Genomic DNA, 18651 nt, shown 5'->3' with positions numbered 1-18651 from the left:
CTGACTGCTGGCCACTGGCAGCTGACGCTACTGTGAGTTTATACTACTACTTCCTTGTTGTTAATCCTTTTGCCTTGTGTGTTATTTTAAAAGCACAAAATTGCAATAGAGTTGCGCTAACATTCACTGGTTTTTGTTTTTAGTTTTTATTTTTTTCCACTGTTATTGTTTGTGTATGCGCTCAGTGCTTTTTGCTTTTCGAAAAGTTACACGCCGAAGTGCAAAACAATGCCTGTGTACATGGCTAATGGCAACAACAGCAAATAACAACAACATAGCTCTGTGTACACTGTAACACGACCAACTCATTTGCGGTTTGTGCGCAGCACTTTCAAAGTAAAAAGTCATAGGAAAGTTTAATTTTATTCGTGTTTCTTTTCTTGTTCGCATTTTGTTGTTGTTTAATTGGTGAGCTTCTCCAGAGTAGCAGTGAAAGAATGAGACTCTTTGGTGGTTGGTTTTTGCATCCCTTNTATATTATTTATTTGAGTACACAGTTTTATAGCGCATTCAATTTTAGTCCAATAATGTGCAAGTTTCAAGTCGCTAAAGATTACCGTTGATTTTTTAGAATTTTATTTGTCTCATTTGCTTCCATATAACGACTAAACACAATTTATTTTTATATGGCAGAAACCCGCAACATCCTCGGCGAATAAAAAATTTAAAAAATCATCGGTAATTTTTAGCCACTTGAAACCTGCACATTATTAGACTAAAATCCAATGGGCTATAAAACTGCGTATTCAAAAAAAATTCTACCGCTTCTGAGAAAAAAGTTTGAAATTTGGGTGAAAATTTGTTGCACTTTTTTGCGGACTTTTAAAAAGTTTTAAACTTAAGTTTATGTGAGTTTTGTCAGAGAATGAACTGTATTTTAATTGAAAACTCTTAAAAATAAATAAATAAACATGAGTGGCAAACAAAATGACTTTGAAATGGGGGTGCTATTGTATTGGCCAATACTGTATATTAACACATTTCGTAAAAAGAATACTTTTTTTTTTGTTTTGCGTAGGTTGATCAAAAAGTGTGCGAGGACAATTAAATTGGGGAAAAAGATGTTGAAATTTATGGCAGAAATATGGCACTGGACGCAACAGTAAAAATAATTGCTAAGACGCAATTGTATAATTGTGGAACTGTGATACTCATTCTCTGTTATGTTTATATCAGTTACAAAATAGTTGTTTGTAGATTGTGAACCTATGTCTTCTAGGCGACAGAAACAGAAATAATCGGCAAAAAATTTTGTTTCTGAACTTTTATTTGTATTAAATTTCAGAGCTGGTAGCCTTCTTCGAAACTATTACTATTTCGATTGAAACTTGTATTAAAATTTTTTAATTTATCTTGTAAAAGTTGGAAACGCCCTTCAATTCTACTTCTAAAAAATTTCTGTTACAGTGTTGATATTCCCAATATTTCTTACGCATTTTACTAGCCTTCAGACGTAGACTCAATTTGATTTTGTTGGATTTCCTTTACCCAAAGTACTTTTGCACGTTTATAACTTTTCCCTTTGAATATTCCATAATGTTGCACTTGGGCGAAGACCACATTGGGGTACAGGTCATTACTGTGAACGTTTTTCGTTCCGTAGAGTATCCCTTTAGCCAACTTATTGATGAAAAAAATTCTATCTGGAAACTCTTTTTTTTAATTTTGGCCCCACTTTTGAATTTAGGCCGCACTGTGCGCCGTTAAGATCACAGTCGCCATGACCTGTAAATCACCAAAAGGGTACCTTGTTACGGTTTCCCTGATTGTTCAGTCCACTTTCGCAACTGTCTACTACCATTTTACGTGAGGTCAAAGCTATTATCGCTGGTTGGCTCTCCGACTTGGTATTAATGGGATCTGGCCTAGTTAGTTTTTCTAAGACGGCGATCACATACATAGATACCAATTGGTTAATTTTTCCGCCCCCGTATACCCTTAACCGAATTTGGATGCATCAGTATACCAAAGTTGGTATCCTTCCCTGATCGGCGACTTATGCTATTGAACCGTCCTTTAAATGGATTCTATCCTCTAGGGCGCTATTAAGGATAACTTCGTTACAACTGCGTCTTTAAATTTGAAGATCATAGAGATCAGGACACCGTTTTGAGAACGGCATCGGAGATCGGTTACAAGTTGCTTGCTGTCTCTTAGTTCTACTTCTAAAATGGTTTTAATTTTATTTCTTCAATTATTTTAGTCCTTTTGGAGAGTTTCCTAGCCCTTTCTTGAAACTTAGTGATCTTGTTGCGCCATCAAATAACTTTCCTTGGAGATTTAATGACCTTTAGGGGGCAGCTTGCTTTGATCTAAGGAGATCCTGTTCCGTATGCAGGCACAACTTTTCATGCTTCTTTCGGGATTTGGTGGTGAGGAAGACCTATCACATTCGTTAAAAGCTCCATTACTACATATTCTCATTTTGCAACATGGGAAGCCATAAATTTTAAGTTGCTTTGACCTCCCATCACCGCATGTCCACATCATAAAATATGTATGATTATTTTACTTACTCGATATTTATGTTTGTACTGGTACTTTTATGTATTGCAAAACATTTGTATTTATTTTACTTGCACTTATCGTGTCTCAGGGGCACTCCAAAGTACATTTTATTGTACCGCAGTATGGTCAGTTGTTTACAAGCACACATAACTATATACTTATTGCATATGTAGCATACCACTACAAAAAATATATTAACATCCTTTCTACTTTTACTAAAAGAAATTGAGATTGGGTTTTAATGAGCTCTTGGGTAGAAATTGGTTTGCTTTTGTAAACTTTTACAATAAGCGAGTGGATAGATTTGTTGCCAATGAGAAACCAATATTGGATTGGAGCTGAAGTTTTCGTAATGTTTTTCATTTATAGTTTTTCATTTTATCTTTAAGTGAGTAGTCTCTAATAAATGCAGGTATTTGGATTTTTTTTTTTAAATATTTTTATTATCAAATAAGCAGTTCAGAACAAAATAAACAAACAGAATTTTAAAAGGCAAATGGGTTAACAACTGACTGTCAAGATAGGCACAAAAATAAAATTTGGATCTACGGTGAAAGTAAAGATGAATACGTACACTATGACGAATGCCAAATTGTATACGACAACGAATACGAAGGCGAATGCAAATGGAAAGACGAATATAAACACGAATACGCAGACGAATTCGAATACGAAAGGGAATCTAACGACGAAGGCGAATACTAAGCCCAAGACGAATACGAAGACGTACATATATGAAAGCGAATACGAGTACAAATAGGAATGTGAAGGCGAACCAGAAGAAAATTAATGCATTAATGAAAACGAATACGAAGACAAAGAGTGAGCTTTATTAAAACGTATGCAATATGAATGGAACTATAAATGAACCAAGAGAAGTTCATCTTCTGTAGTGTGGCCCAGGTGCACTCATTTTTTATATTTCCTTTTTTGGTAAAGAGCTCTTAATTACAAGTCGTAATCTCCGGAGTATAGAGAAAATTTTACAAGTACAGATCCGAGTTAATGTGGTCAGAGTAGCTGAATTACTTTAACAGAGCAATTCGTTTTCATACATCTTTCACTTTATAAACCTTTTTTAAAGCTACTTTATTTTTTATGAATAAGGCCATTTGTGTTTCTTCTTTAAGTCTTTTTTAACTCTTTCAAAAGACAAAAGTATTTCGTACGATAATTGTTATTTCTGGAAACTATCTTGAGAATATATGTTAAAAAAAAAAAACAATAAATCAAAGAAAATTAAATTAGAAAAATCCAAATTTAACAAAAATATTTCTAAAAATTAAAGGAAATTAAAAAAGATGATTTATTTTGGAACGAATTTGTCTGCAAACAAAACTTGACAAAGGATGACGGAAATTTGTTCCAAAATAAATCATCTTACCGCCCTGTCGAAAAAAACAACCAACACCAACACAGAAATTAAAAAGTATTTTTTTTAAGCAGCTAAAAATTAAAAACAAAAGTTAAATCAAAATAGAATAATATTAAATTAAAAAAAAAAAATAAAATAAAAAAGGCCCTAAAAAGCAAATGAATCAAAAAAATATATACATATATTATTTTCCTTTTTAAAACAATACAATCTGAAACCAAAAAGAAAATGAAGTTTAAGAAATAAAAATTATAAAGTAGAAAATATGCGTTTAAAAAAGTTGTTTTAAGACGAGCTTAGTGGTAAGAAAAAAATAATAAAAAATCTAATATCGTACCACCTAACAGCGAAATATTTTGTAAATGTATCTTTTTTTAACCGACTTCCAAAAAAGGAGGAGGTTATCAGTTCGTCGGAATCTTTTTTTTTTTTTTTATGTAACTATGTTACCGCATAACTTTGGACCACGTCAACCGATTTCGATAATTTTTGCATCGGAAAGGTAGTGTCTCAGAGGTGGTCCCATACTAATCTGGTAATATAGTTAATGTATATAATCATGAAGAAAAAAATATTCCCATTAATTGGATGTAAGTCCTATTAATTGATTTATGCGAAAAAATGCCCAAATTTTTATTGCTGATCGCACTTTAGATCTAGGTGTGCGATATGTTCTAAATATGAAACATATCGGACTATATATACGGATTTTCAAATATCTCGACTCTTGCGCCACCTATCGGGCAAAATATTTGTGGAGTTATTGCTTTCCTTATAAGTGATATGTATTCCAAGTATGAACCATATCGGACCATAAATACGGGGTTTTCAAATATCTCGACAGCTGCGCCGCCTAGCGGATTAATTCGTCTTTCATATGTATTGCATTGTCATCGGGTTTAGAGCTGAGTTTGGAGTTTAAAGTCCTTAGCTCTTCGGGAATTTGGTTAGAAATTTACTACGAGATTTGATTACAGACAAAAGCTTGTAAAAATAAAACAAAAAAAGGCAATGAAATCTAACATTTAACATAACAGAAAGGAAAATTATGGTAAAAAAGTCTGTCGAACCGTCTTGGCATCAGCTTTTCACATGTCTTACGAAAGACTTTTTACTATCTTAGCCATCATTTCCCGTTTATTTTGGCCCGAAAGCCTTACAGAAAAGCCCCCTTTTAAATTTTTATGTCGAAAATCTCTTTTGACCGAAAACGCTTTTATATATTATAGACAGATCCGAGGTCGAGTCCTCGGCTACCGGAATTTAATTTTTTTAAATGCGAATTTTTCGATTTTTTTTTTTAATAAAGATTTTTTTCTTCATTAATTTTTTTTTACTCTCGACAATTGGTTGCTGTAACCAAATGCCAATTATCTACGTATCAGTGCTCAATATTGCGGTTGTATAAGTTAAACATCGATATGTATGTTCATATGTAAGTCCACGAAGCTCACACGTAATCCTGCTTCTTGTTCTATAACTGTTCTCACTTTCCTCTGAGGTATGTCTCTTCGCAAAGAGCTCTGAGTCCGTAGCGACATGTTTATATTGCTGCCTCTTCACATTTCATCTTAAAAAAAAGAGCTGTATGTGACGAGAATACATGGATAAATATTCAACACACGCAACATCCAAACGATCTAAAATATAAAATAAACAGAAAATTTAACATATTGTCTAGACAAAATTCGTCTGAATTCACATTTGAAAAATTTACATAACTTTGTCAAGAGAGCAAAAAGTTAACCAAAGTCATTATCGTCGTCATCACGATGTGTAAGGAAAACTTAAATTTCGTACTTTGTAGCTCACCAAAATATGATTTTCCATTTTGAATTTAACTTTAATTGTTTAGAAGTTGTGCAGTTTTTTGCCAGTTTTTTTTGTCATACATATTTTGGATACAGTGAGTTCTGTTGCAAGCATCGCCTAAATAAAAACTTGTAAATGATGCCAAACGCCCAAAAGTATACACAAAGTTCTTTTCGCACTACTAGTTAATATTCGCATGCGTTGTATGCGATTTTATGCATTGTGGTCAAATGATAGTTAGGTAAAGTTTTTGACGCGCATTGATGGTCGTTTTGGTGCAAGTTGCAACAGTGTTTGAAAAAGAAGTGGAAATTTAATAATTTTTTTTAATTTTTTGAGCTTTAATTCATTTAAAAATAAACAGTTAATGAAAAACCGTCGAAAAAAGAAACATAAAAAGTAATTTAAGTTAACAAAGCAAACTTCAAAAAAAAAAGGAAAAAGAAACTCGATTGCTGAATTCTCAATGTATGTATGTGTGTAACTCCGGGAGAATGGAAATTGCTGGTGTTCCCACAGAATTTAATTTAGCGAACACGCATGCAGAATGCGAATGTTTGTAAAAGAAAAAAACCCATCGCCAAGGGGTGCCTTCATTCTAGAGGTGGGTAACTCAGCACTGTGCTGAGTTACTGTGCTGACTCTTAGAACTGTGCCGCACGCTCAGACTCACCTCTGAAAAAAATTGTAACTCAGTAACTCAGTTTATGTGCTGACAATGTATAGCTCAGTGTGCTACAGAGTCGATATGGTAACTCAGTTGATGTGCTGACACTTGCATAGCTCGGTGCGGCTTGCATTGCTGTGTCGATGTGGTAACTCAATTGATGAGCTCACACATTCACACAATACGATCTTCCAAAGAGTACCATAATAGATGGCATCACTAGACCAACCATCAATTGAATATACGACTACCAAATTTAAAAAGAAGCAAGGCGAATAGCCAAGTTATGCATACTTGCACTGCTATACCATTTTTACGTAAAAATCAAAACCAAACAGAATTCTACATGTGAAGTGCTATGCGTTGGGTAACCGCTTACATGCATAGCCCATTTAACAGATTCTTATGTGACAACTCTCAAGCAAAACTAAGTAGGGAATTATTTTGCAAATGAACTCACCAGTTGAAATCAGCTTTGTAAAATTTTTCCGGCCAGCTACGAACAGAAGCTAAGGATAACCTTTTCTAAATCGATTTCGATTACTAACATCATCAATAATTTCGATGTACATACCAATTGTGCGATAGCACACTTGTGCCAGCTCACTGTGCTAACTCATTAAAGTGAGTTGGAGTTACTGAGTCAGCACACGAAAATTTACAGAGTTACCCACCCTTACTTCATTGAACTAAACCGAGCTAGCGAACATGCAAGTTATGTGTGTTTCTGAAATGAGTCCGAATGAAATGCAGTGCGAAAGCCATATGTGAAATGGAAAGAAAAAGCATAAAATGCAACGGGAACAAAGCAAACAAGCGCAATTCCAAACAGGTGCTGGTGGAAAGTTAATTTAAATTTACTATACCAAGCCAGAATTTTAGTTTGGCGAGAGCAGTTTTTGTTAAGCCAGTAGTTGGCTACCTTACTTCTTCCAACGCCCCGAGATAGAGCAGTATGCTTGGGGTTTCAACGATTCTGTTTTCCAAAGCTGCTTTTTGGCGCACTCTTTCCTTGCTACATACATATGTGTTCATTAGGGTGGTCCAAAAATGGTAAAGTCGGAACTGTAATGCTCTCACCCCCCTAGGATTCTTCTATATCGAAGAAAATTACACCCCTATTTTTTTATTTTGAAACCAAAAAATACTTAGAGGTCGCTCAAAGCGCTCAAAGTTTTCCATGTATTTGTATATGGAAAAAACAGCCTTTCGTAGAAATGGTATAGAATTCTTGAAAATCAATATGCTTCGATCGAAAAACTCTGGTTCTCTTCGAAGCCTTTCAATGATAATACCCAATAAATTATTTAATTAATTTACTGACGATTTTTTATTGGTCCCCCTTTTGCATTTCTCGGGGTTTTTGTGGGTTTTTGGCGGACCAATAAATGATAGTTGCGATGAAAAAGTGGTTAAATAAACTATTGGATATTATTACTGGGAATCTTCTGCCGATAAACAGAGTTTTCCGATAGAAAAATATTGACTTTTAAGAATTCTATACCATTTCTATGAAAAGTTTTTCCTCCCCATATAAAATACATGGAAAACTTTGGGCGCTTTGAGCGACCTCAATATATTTTTTGATTTCAAAATAAAAAAAATTATAGTTTAAAAAACTAAAACCTCCCTATTATAATTGCCATTCGTACTGTCATCAGGTATGTAACTTGAGAATAGAAATCGCTGCATCTTTTAGGCGCATCAATATTACATATGTTGTTACATCCCCAGCTAATAAAAGGAAGGTAATAATAAAAATAGGGGTATATTTTTTCGGTATAGAACAATCCCAGGACGTGAGAGCATAAAAATTTCGACTTTACTTTTTCACCTGCATTTTTGGATTACCCGAGTGTATATATCCTAGTGGTTGTGGCTGTTGGTTGCTATTGGTTGCTGAAGCTCTCCTTTAGCGCGCGAATAAATGCCATCGCCAGTGACACTGACATTAGGTAGTTAGTTAGAAAAACTCGCAGAAACAAAGCGCACTTTACTACACCCAGCTATAGTGACCTGACCAGTGTTGCCATTTTGTTGCTTTTGGAACTAGATTTAGCTCTTTATTTTTCTATTTAGCTTCGAAAATGGGGTTCTAGCTCCTGGCTCTTTTTTTAGCTCTTTTTAAATTTATCTAGCACTTTTTTAGCTCCAGAAAGTTTTAGTTTTATTTGGTATATATAAGCCAAACTAAAGCGTTGATAAAATGGAAAATTTCGGGATGTAGTGTATAAACTCTTGGATCTTGGTTACAGAATTCAAAAATTAATTAAAAGAAAATCCTTTTTATGATAGCGCCGATTTTGTTTTGCCTTACTAATTTTACCTTTATGGAGAGCTGGAAGTAAAACTTTCCAGAAAAATTTTGCGAAAAAATTACTCAATTCAAATATCTGAGCAATAGAATTCGAAATATATGCACCTTATTTGGGTTTTAAAGCATTTTTGCAGCACTTAAACTTATAAAATTCGTTGTTTTTATTAGAATTGCCGAAATAAAAAATAAATGCTCAACCTTAAAAAAATTTAGCTCCAAACGAAATTTTTCCTTGGCAACACTGGACCTGACCAGTGGCTGGCGCATCGCAAGCGGTAGGGATTATGGCGACGGCCACATCGGTAGTGACAAAATACCAACGGCGACGGTTATAATACTGGCAACATGTTTTTCTTACCTTGCTAGCTGCATTGTTTCAGTTCTTCATTGTTCGTTTGGCGTCGAACTCACATTGATGTTGCGGTTGGACTTACAAACATACATACATACATGCAATCAGCGTCAAAAATATGAATACTCCGACTGTTCTTTATTTATATTTTCCGTAACAATATTTTCTTTTTTTAATTTTTATAAAAAAAAAATATTTATTCTACAGCAAAAAGCAGCAGAATCAATTTTGTCAATTTCATATACAACTCGGGAAAATGCAAGAAATACAAAAAAAAATTTCTTAAAAATTTTCTACTTTTCAATTCGATTTCTTAGAATTTTTAGTATGCAGTTTTGTAGCCCATTAAATTGTACTTAGGGTGCACGTTTTAAGTCTATAAAAATTAGCGTTGATTTTGGAAATTTTTTTTTTTTATCGAGGGTGTTACGCATTTTCTTCCACATAAAAATAGATTTTATTTTTCTAACAGCCAATTTCATGAAAGCAATTTTACTGAAAAGTGATTTTCATTTTTTAAATGTTATATGGAATTTGATAGAAAAGTTGAAAATTTTGATGAAAATATTTTGGCATTGCAAAAATTTTCTCGAGTTGTGTATGAAATTGAAAAAAATTATTCTGTTAGTTTTTGTTGTAGAATAAACTATATTTTTATAAAATAGAAAAAAATGGTATGGAAAATATAAATATAGAAAATCGTCACAACATAAGGGTACTCATATTTTTGACGCTGACTGTATGTATGTACGTACAATAGCACAGGTTAGGCCACTGCTGTTAGTATTGTTGTGAAAATTGGTGTTCTACAGATTCCGTACATGCAAGCTGGACTTAATTAAGTTTCACTACACACACACAAATGTCTGCTCTAAGCGCGCTCATTTTGTGGCATTTCAAAGAATTCGAAATTGACTTGAGGGAATTTCTGTTAAAAGTGTTTAGTTAGTTTGAGGTAGAAAGTTCTGAGAATGCAAGCAGATATACAAGCTTAATATTAATTTGAAAATAGATGCGAAATTTAATTACATTTTGCAACACACAAACAAATAGTGTAGAAAATAGAGACAACAATTGTATATAGCACAGTGATATTGGAACTTGCTAATCATCTGGCTGGTAATGCAAATGCTTAATCGAGGTATTTTCTCAATAATCCTGTAGTTCTTTTCATAATATATCGGTAGGAATACAAACAATCATTTCGATCAAAATGATTCATGATTTAAATAAATAAGAAATCGAGGATGCTATGTATCGATTAATATGTTGATAATTGTAAAATACCGACGCAAATATCGAGAAAGATGCCGATCATCATAAATTAATGATGTATCGATAACAAACATGGCCTTGTCAGTAAACCCACTGAAGTCCACCATTGCCATATTTACCAACAGAATGAGATTCAACTTCACTATATTCGCATTGGTAGGGACAAAAATTGAGTTCTCAGAAGAGGCGACGATAAATAACTCTAGACAAAGGGCTAAATCGGAACTCACATCTCTCGGATGATACCAACAAGGCTACAAGGGCATTTTATGCCCATCAGAGACATTGTGGTAAGACTTGGGGAATACCAGTACCCAAAATAACGTACTGGCCTTTCAATAGGGTAATAAAACCCGTTATTACATATGGGACACTGGCCTGCTGGCCAAAATATAAGCAAGTAAATGCGGGTGCCACCTTGAGCAATCTCCACTGACTAGTCTGCGTGGCTATCACAGGAGCCATGCGCACTTGTCCAATGGATGCTATTTATTGGTGTCAATACAGGCATTAATCCTTTGTCTCTTAACTTGGAAAAAAAAGGTCTGCTAAAGCACCCTATGACTGCTCAATATGATCAGAATGAAATATGGAGATTTTTGGGATCATTTGAAGGTTCTTAAAGCATTCCTGGATTATCCCGCTATCAAGCTAACGGACATGATGCTACCAAAATTAGTCTTTACAAACCCTACCTAGAATTAAAGGTGCGAACTCCTGAAATGGTCTGCTATGAAGCGATAATAACTATGATTTACGAAGAGGCCCAAGTAAGGTAACACCGACGGATCGAAGACGGACAACGGGAGTATAGCGGCAGGCGTATTGTGACCAATATTCCAAAAAAGTCCGTCAATATAACAGGCGGCTGTGTTCGCAATCGCATACTTCGCATGCCTTCGTAGAAGGTCAAATGACGCCCGAATAAATATTATGTCGCGTATTCAGGCAGTTTTAAAGCCCTTGTGGATAGCTGTAAAACTCTACCCAATATAGAGTAACACTGTGGTGGGTTCCGGGACATAAAGCGTTTGAAGGCAACGACGGGGCTGACTGTCTTGCAGAGATGGACGCCAAATGCGCTTACATGATCCCGAGCCTTTTTGTGGTACATTTAAAGGGTACACTGCACAACTACTTAGGATTTCGGATTGCTGCGCACTGGCGGAAATTAAAGGGAATGAGACAATCAAAGAGATCCATAACCTCTTTCAGTAGGAACTCCGAAAGACTACTTAAACTTAGCCGAGAAAGTCTTAGAACTCTTGTTGGCTACCTGATAGGGCAATGCAAGTTAAAGTACCATTTGAATTAAAGGTTTTGTGGGCTGGTGGCGGAAACCTCAGAGCATATTCTATGTGGCTGCTCGAGTATCATGACTACAAGAGAATTTTTTAGGTCGCATCGAGAGTATTCCCGACGTGTACAAGTCTGCACAGTAAAAAGAATTATCATACGGAGTTTATTTGTTTTTGTTGTACTAGCTGTGTTAGAAAAAAATAATACTTTTAAACTAAAAAAAAAATTGATAGTTTTTGGTGGGGAAACAAATTATCCGTGGCCACACTGGCTAAAACCGTACATCGTTTTGGATTAAGTTTAAAAAAGGCATGCCAATTTCCTCTCCACGACATTTCCTACATACTTTGGTCATTCCCCCTAACATAATTATGTTTGTGAGCGCCCCAGTTTTCATTGTCCCCCGTGGATGCCAATCGAAGAATTTTTTCGTCGGAGTATCATCAGCAAAGCAAACGCAGTCGTTGTAATTTTATGCACTTTACTATATCCTTTTTGTTATAAGTAAGAAGTTCAATTATTCGCCTTTTTAGAAAACCGGTTATTGAGTTATTCGGAAAACGGCTGTTTGAAAATCACCGGTTCACCATTTTCAAATTAAAGAAAAAATTGATAAGGCGGTTTAATTAACCCACTTCCAAAAAAAGGAGGTTATCAGCTTGTCGGAATATTTTTTATTCTTATTTTATTTTTTTTTTATGTATGTTACCGCATAACTTTGGACCACGTCAACCGATTTCGATAATTTGCATCGGAAAGATAGTGTCTTAGAGGTGGTCCCATACAAATCTGGTTGAGATCCGATCAGTGGATCATGGGATATATATATACATATATATATATATTTTTATATCAGAATTGAAGTCGGTTTCTTTTTGCTAAAAATGACTTGTTTTACATATATTTTCTCTACAGTACAGTACTCAAGAAAATTCTACTTCAAAATTTGGGTTAAAGAACGCCCTATTTTAGAATTTTGCTGAAGATTGCCCTAACAAATGGTTCAAAAAAGCCTTATCTCAGCTGCCGATATATGAGTTTACATTGAGATAGGGCATTCTTGAACCATTTGCTGGGTTATGGCGTTCTTCAATCAATTTCCGAGATAGGGCGTTATTCAAAAAAATTTTGAAATAGGGTGTTCTTGAAAAATTTGCTGAGATAAGGTGTTTTCGAACCGGCTGCCAAGAAAGCTCCCTCTTCCACTCAGCCGTAGATATAAAATTAATAAAAACAATGTACGTACTCCTATTTTCAATAAAATAAATATCTTGAAAATTTAGATTCTGGTTTGTAAATAAACTAGTTGATTAAATCTAAATCGGTTTATTCTACTGCAAAAATCCAGTTTACGCGGTGTTCGAAAAATCAAGATTTCAAATAAAAAAGGCCTAACAATTTGAAAACTTAGTCAATTACCCTAGCTCTGAGGCTCCTACAGTTTGTCCTTAGATCTTCTTCGGCATTTAGCTTCCACGCGAACAAGATATTGACTAAAAGCCTCTCATTTTTAAACTTCTCTTAATCACCTAACTTGCTAATCAAGTTTTCGAAAACGGCCGATCAAGCGGAATTTCAACATTTTTGCACTGAAGTACCTCAGCCTATCTTCTCTCTTTTTATTGTAGTCTCTAGTTTCGGGCCCCGGCAGGTCGTCAGCCTCAGTCAATTATAGGACATTTCATCGTGGAGGCTGAATTTTCAGACGATGAGATCAAAGATCTCTTCCTTTACCAATCTGGCATTGAAGAGACCAAGCACGATTTGAATACCGTGACACGAGTAGTGCTCATAAATGCGTTCCAAGCGCTCATAGGATAGGACTCGTAAGTTTATAAACGATTTACTAAAAACGAAGCATTCGAATACACTTAACAGATTGAAACAAAATCAGATTCCCAAAAACCCTCCACGCATTAAAAAATTTTCAAGAATCGCTGTTATCAAATAATAACTAAATTTCTATTTTTAGTTTCCAATTTATTTGAAAAAACAGCAATTTTTCTTTCTGTAAACCTCATTATGTCATCTAAATAAAAAACTCATAAATTATGCCAAAAAATAATGGCAAATTAAGTAAAATTCCACTACTTACCTCCTCATCGGAGCCATCCAAGCAATCTGGTTCACCATCGCACATCCAACGTTTGGTGATGCAACCGCCATCGGTGCATGTGAATTCGCTGTGTGGGTTACACGCTTTTGGCGGGCAGTCGCGCTCATCACTGCCATCGCCACAGTCGTCGTCGTGGTCACAGACCCAACGTTTCTGTATGCAACGTCCATTGCCGCAGGTGAACTCATCGGAGCGGCAGGTCTCATCTGCACAATAATGCCACAAAAGTAGTACCAAAAAAAAAGAGTGCCAACAGCAAATTCCACGTTGCAGAAAGATGAACGTAATTTGATAGTTACGCAGTAGTAAGTCGACGAGAGAGGAATAGGGAGAGAGAAAAATGTGCTATTAGCAAGGTGTAATTAATTACGTTGCGGTGATTATTAATACAAAGGAGGATTTTCGTAACTGACACTAAAATTTGTACAAGTGCATGCATATATGTATCTATGTACAGGTGAAAAGTGAGATAATGAAATAACCAAAAATTTTTTAAAATGCATGTAACTTAAACATATATGTATGTATGTCAGTGAAATATGTACCTACATGTAATGAAGTGAAATTATTTTAATGAGATTGTAGCTTATACTTTGAATATAACATACATATTTATACATGAATAAGCGTGTATTACCAAGCGTTTGTAGTAACTATCTACATTTCATAGAGTATTTGGCCTTAAGGCCAAATCTCATTTTAATTAGCTAAAAAGTATAATTATGTACATACATACAGATACATATCTATGTACATGTATGTTAATTTTACATAGTACATATGAATGTAAATTTATATATTATTTAATTTAATATAAATGTGTGTATTTTAATGAACGTATATTTAGAAATATTTATGTACGCATTTTCATTGTGTAATGCACCTAAGAAAATGCATTAAATAAAATAAAAAAATAGAATATAACAAAATAAAAAAATAAAAAAATAGCATAAAATGAAAATAAAATAAAATAAAATAAAATAAAATAAAATAAAATAAAATAAAATAAAATAAAATAAAATAAAATAAAATAAAATAAAATAAAATAAAATAAAAAAAATAAAATAAAATAGAATAGAATAGAATAGAATAAAATAAAATAAAATGAAATAAAATAAAATAAAAAAAAATAAAATAAAAATAAAATAAAATAAAATAAAATAAAATAAAATAAAATAAAATAAAATAAAATAAAATAAAATAAAATAAAATAAAATAAAATAAAATAAAATAAAGTAATAGAAAATAAAATAAAACAAAATCAAGTAAATTCAAATTAAATTAAATCAAATAAAATAAAAAATAGAAAATAAAGCAATAACGAAAAATTAAATTAATAAAAAAAACAATAATTAAAAAAAAAACAATAATAGGGAGTATAAACTAAATTTCGGTAAACGTTTTAGGGCCAAAGTCACAGGGCGTAGTTAACTCAGAATCGGCAGTTAACTACAGATTTTCAGTACAAAAATTGTGAGTTAACTACGCACTGTGAATTTGGCCCTTAATCGCACCAGTTAACCAACACCAGAAATCATATTTAAACAATAAACCGCTACCGCATGAAAATAGGTGGCTGTTTAAATTACGTAAAACAACAACTAAAATTTTAAATACAAAACTTTCATTCGAAAAGTTATAATTATGTATGTACTCGTACATATACATAAACCACATGTTGTATCCAAATACTTAACAGTAATAAAAGCAAAAGCCTTTTCAATTGCGAAACGATAGTGAAATACAACCAAACACCCAAAAACTTAGACGCAAAAGAAAGTTGGAATAAGTACAGCAAAAGTACAAAAGTACGCAACGCAACCAAAAGAAGAGCAATCGTTTGAATAGCGAAGAGAAATATGTACGAAACAAGTAGGTATTTAGGAGACTACATATCGACTGCTGAGTGTGAGATCGACCTATCTCGGCAGCCAATTCGAAAGCCCCCAATTTCGAAAAAAATTTCAAGAACGCCATACCTCAGGACATTTTCAATACATTTCGAAGTGACATTGGGCGTTCTTCAACAAAATTTTGAGATAGGTTAATGTTCAATAAAATTCTGAAACAGGGTGTTCTTGAAAGTTTTTTTTTAGTTGGGGCGTTTTCGAACTGGCTGCCGAGATAGGTAGATCTTCCACTCAGAAGTTGATATAGTATTCTTAACAAAAAAAATTTGAAATTCTGTTGATTTTTATAATTCTCTTACTGCATGAAGCCTCATCGGAGCCATCGGAGCAATCTTTGCTCTGATCACACATCCAAGCTAATGGAATGCATTCACCCTCGCCGGATTTACATGAATACTCATCGGGTGAACAGGTATTTGTTTCTGCAAAAGAAAGGTAAAGGAGTGATAAAAATATGATACTTGATATTAATTTTGTTTGGAAAAGCGGTAGATGTGTAAAGCTGTAATTTTGGTCGTGAATTTGTTTGAAACAAGGTGATGTTATTGGGTTTTCGGTGCCTCAAGTGGTGCAGATGTTAAAAAAGGTTTTAACTATGTTTTTGTGCTAGAATTTGAAGACAGATTTTTTTTTTACCTGACAGAGTTTTTGAATAAATTTTTAATTTTTTTTTTTTAATTTTTCGATATGAGTAGATAATTTTAAACGCAACTTAAAGTATTTTTAGCCGTTGATTAAAAAAATCTGGATTGTGTTAGAGAATTTGAACGCCTTCTTCGTATTCTTACGTTTTTTCCTACAAGGAAGAATTATCCTGTCGAATTTCCATCAAGCCCAAGATGGCAACCCTCTTCGGCAATATTTTTGAAAATAAGCTTTGAGATATTTTTTTTTATAATAAATTTTAATTTGGCACTTTTCCGTTTATCAGCATATTGCGGTAACTGAAGCTGAATTCAACATTTTACACAGATAGCAACCCTATTCAAATGTAGCTCAACCTTTCGTTACTAACATGCTGTGTCACAGACTGAACATATTCTTAAAGCTTTCTGTACAACAGAGTAGATCTTTTTGAACTGTTTTTCTTTGTATATCATTCGGTTGATCAGTGATCTTGTTGATGCCGGTGTAGATTGATCGCTGCTATCTTGTGTTTTATTCCTTTTCGGCGATTCGGTGTGTGATGCCAATGTTAGTGTAGGTTTTGAGTGCGGAAGGTTCTTGTGTTTAAAGCAAATTTTTCTATTTCAAGCCGAAATGAAGACCAATTATTCATATAAATATATTTATTATGTACTGTTATCTTATCAATACAAATACAAAAATTTAATTTTTGAACTTATTTAAAAATTTATAACTTTACTCGAATTTTTGTTAACGTGTTATTTTAAATAGTATTAAATGAAATTTCGCTATTTGGTTTTGTATGTTTATTTTACTAGATATTGATTAAAACAACAACTGGGAATGAGAATTAAATATACAATCCAAATACATGTATTTAATGTGAAGAAATTAACATTCTCTACACTTCGGTCTGAGGAAGCGATGTTGGTAACCGTGTTGTCAAATTCATGTTAGTAACGGAAGCTTAAGAACCCTGCTTACTTAAAACTCTTCCGTTTGATAGCCGAATCGTAATATTTCACGTGACTTATATATATAAATTAAATAGAATAAAAATTTTTGCAACTTCCTTAAAAATATTTTGAAAATAAAGTTAGAGCTGAAAGAACAGCGAGTAAGTAATGGTTCAATAATTGTTTCTTAATTATTTTTCTTGTTTCGTTTGCATAAAAAATGCACCTCAATTACTCACTTTGTGTGTTAAGCATGCAGAAAAGTCATAACGCTACTAATATAATGGGTGTATTACACCCAATCACTTTTTAAACCCGCTTTTATGAAAACATCGGCTTTTCGTATAATACATTTATATACCCTAAGACATTCAGAAATATGTAAATGAGGATTACGTCTAAACTTTTTGACGATTGTTCTTAAAACATTTACATTATATAAGAAATTGAACTTACTGGGTACTTTACACCCTGACAATAGTGATGCAGGGTTAAAGAAATATCCTACGTATATGTTAGTGCAGATTAGCTGCGTGTAAAATGTGTATCCAATTCAATTTTAGAGTGAATAATTAAGAAACATATTCATTTACTCTTTCACTCAATCACACAATCACTCACTTATTGAATCTTTCACTCACTCATTCATTCAATCACATACTCATTGGTTTAATCATAAACTTATCCACTCCCTTTCTCCCTTTCTTAGGCACTCCGCACATTAAGCTCCTAATCATAGTAGTGTAATCGTTTCGGCATACTAAAGTATAAAGCTTTTATGCCGAACACATGTATTTCAATGAAGCTCTGTACATTACGATTCAAAATCCTGTTTTCGTCTTATCATAAAAGCTTCATGAATCGAAGCGCCCAACATTGTAAGGCGCTTGCAGTTTTGAAATCATCATTTCTATACTTTTTTGTGTTGGAAATCAAATTTATTTGCCAATTCAATAGAAAATAATTGAAAATGAATGATTTCGTGCTAAAATTCGTGCAAATTGTATTAAACCACAAGCATTTACGCAATATTTCATATAAATATTTGCAGAAGTGCGTCGTTGCGAAAGAACGGCCAGAAAATTTGTTATGTGTAGAAAGTGTTTATTAGCTGGTGACTTATGCACGGCGTGCAAGTGTACAGAGGCCGAGACGTCATGCATTCGTTTCGGCATGACGAAACGATTACTCTACTTTGATTAGACGCGTAATGTGCCGAGTGCCTTACTCACTCACTCACTTACACATTCTGTCATTCAATCCCATTTATAATATTAATAAGATTTTGGCAATCATATTGCAATATTGAACTTAGTTTATAATTGCCTTACATTAATTTGAATTTTTTTGTGGCAACCTTATTTTGTTCCTTTCTCACCTTTGATACTTTTAGTACCACGCCCTTTCAGTTTTGGTTTAATAAATTGTAAAAAAAAA

At 33.6% G+C, this 18651-nt stretch overlaps 1 protein-coding gene across 5 annotated transcripts in view; it reads right to left on the bottom strand.

Moving 5' to 3' along the window:
- LOC108360372 (very low-density lipoprotein receptor-like) overlaps positions 1-18651 on the bottom strand; it is a 227949-nt gene that overhangs the window by 13734 nt on the left and 195564 nt on the right. For 4 of the 5 annotated variants that reach the window (XM_017612625.1, XM_017612626.1, XM_017612629.1 and 1 more), the window contains 2 exons: positions 15931-16053; positions 13701-13927 (listed from right to left, as the gene is read on the bottom strand). In XM_017612625.1, coding sequence (XP_017468114.1) covers positions 13701-13927; positions 15931-16053 — 350 coding nt within the window. The remainder of the gene's footprint in view (positions 1-13700; positions 13928-15930; positions 16054-18651) is intronic. The other variant, XM_017612630.1, reaches the window with a different exon arrangement.

Source organism: Rhagoletis zephyria, unplaced genomic scaffold (assembly GCF_001687245.7).
Source record: "Rhagoletis zephyria isolate East Lansing unplaced genomic scaffold, Rhagoletis_zephyria_1.1 Rzeph_scaffold_00562, whole genome shotgun sequence".
In the NCBI taxonomy this organism is placed as follows: domain Eukaryota; kingdom Metazoa; phylum Arthropoda; class Insecta; order Diptera; family Tephritidae; genus Rhagoletis; species Rhagoletis zephyria.
The sequence above is the reverse complement of the archived record's forward strand: the minus strand, read 5'-3'. Positions and strand labels throughout refer to the sequence as shown.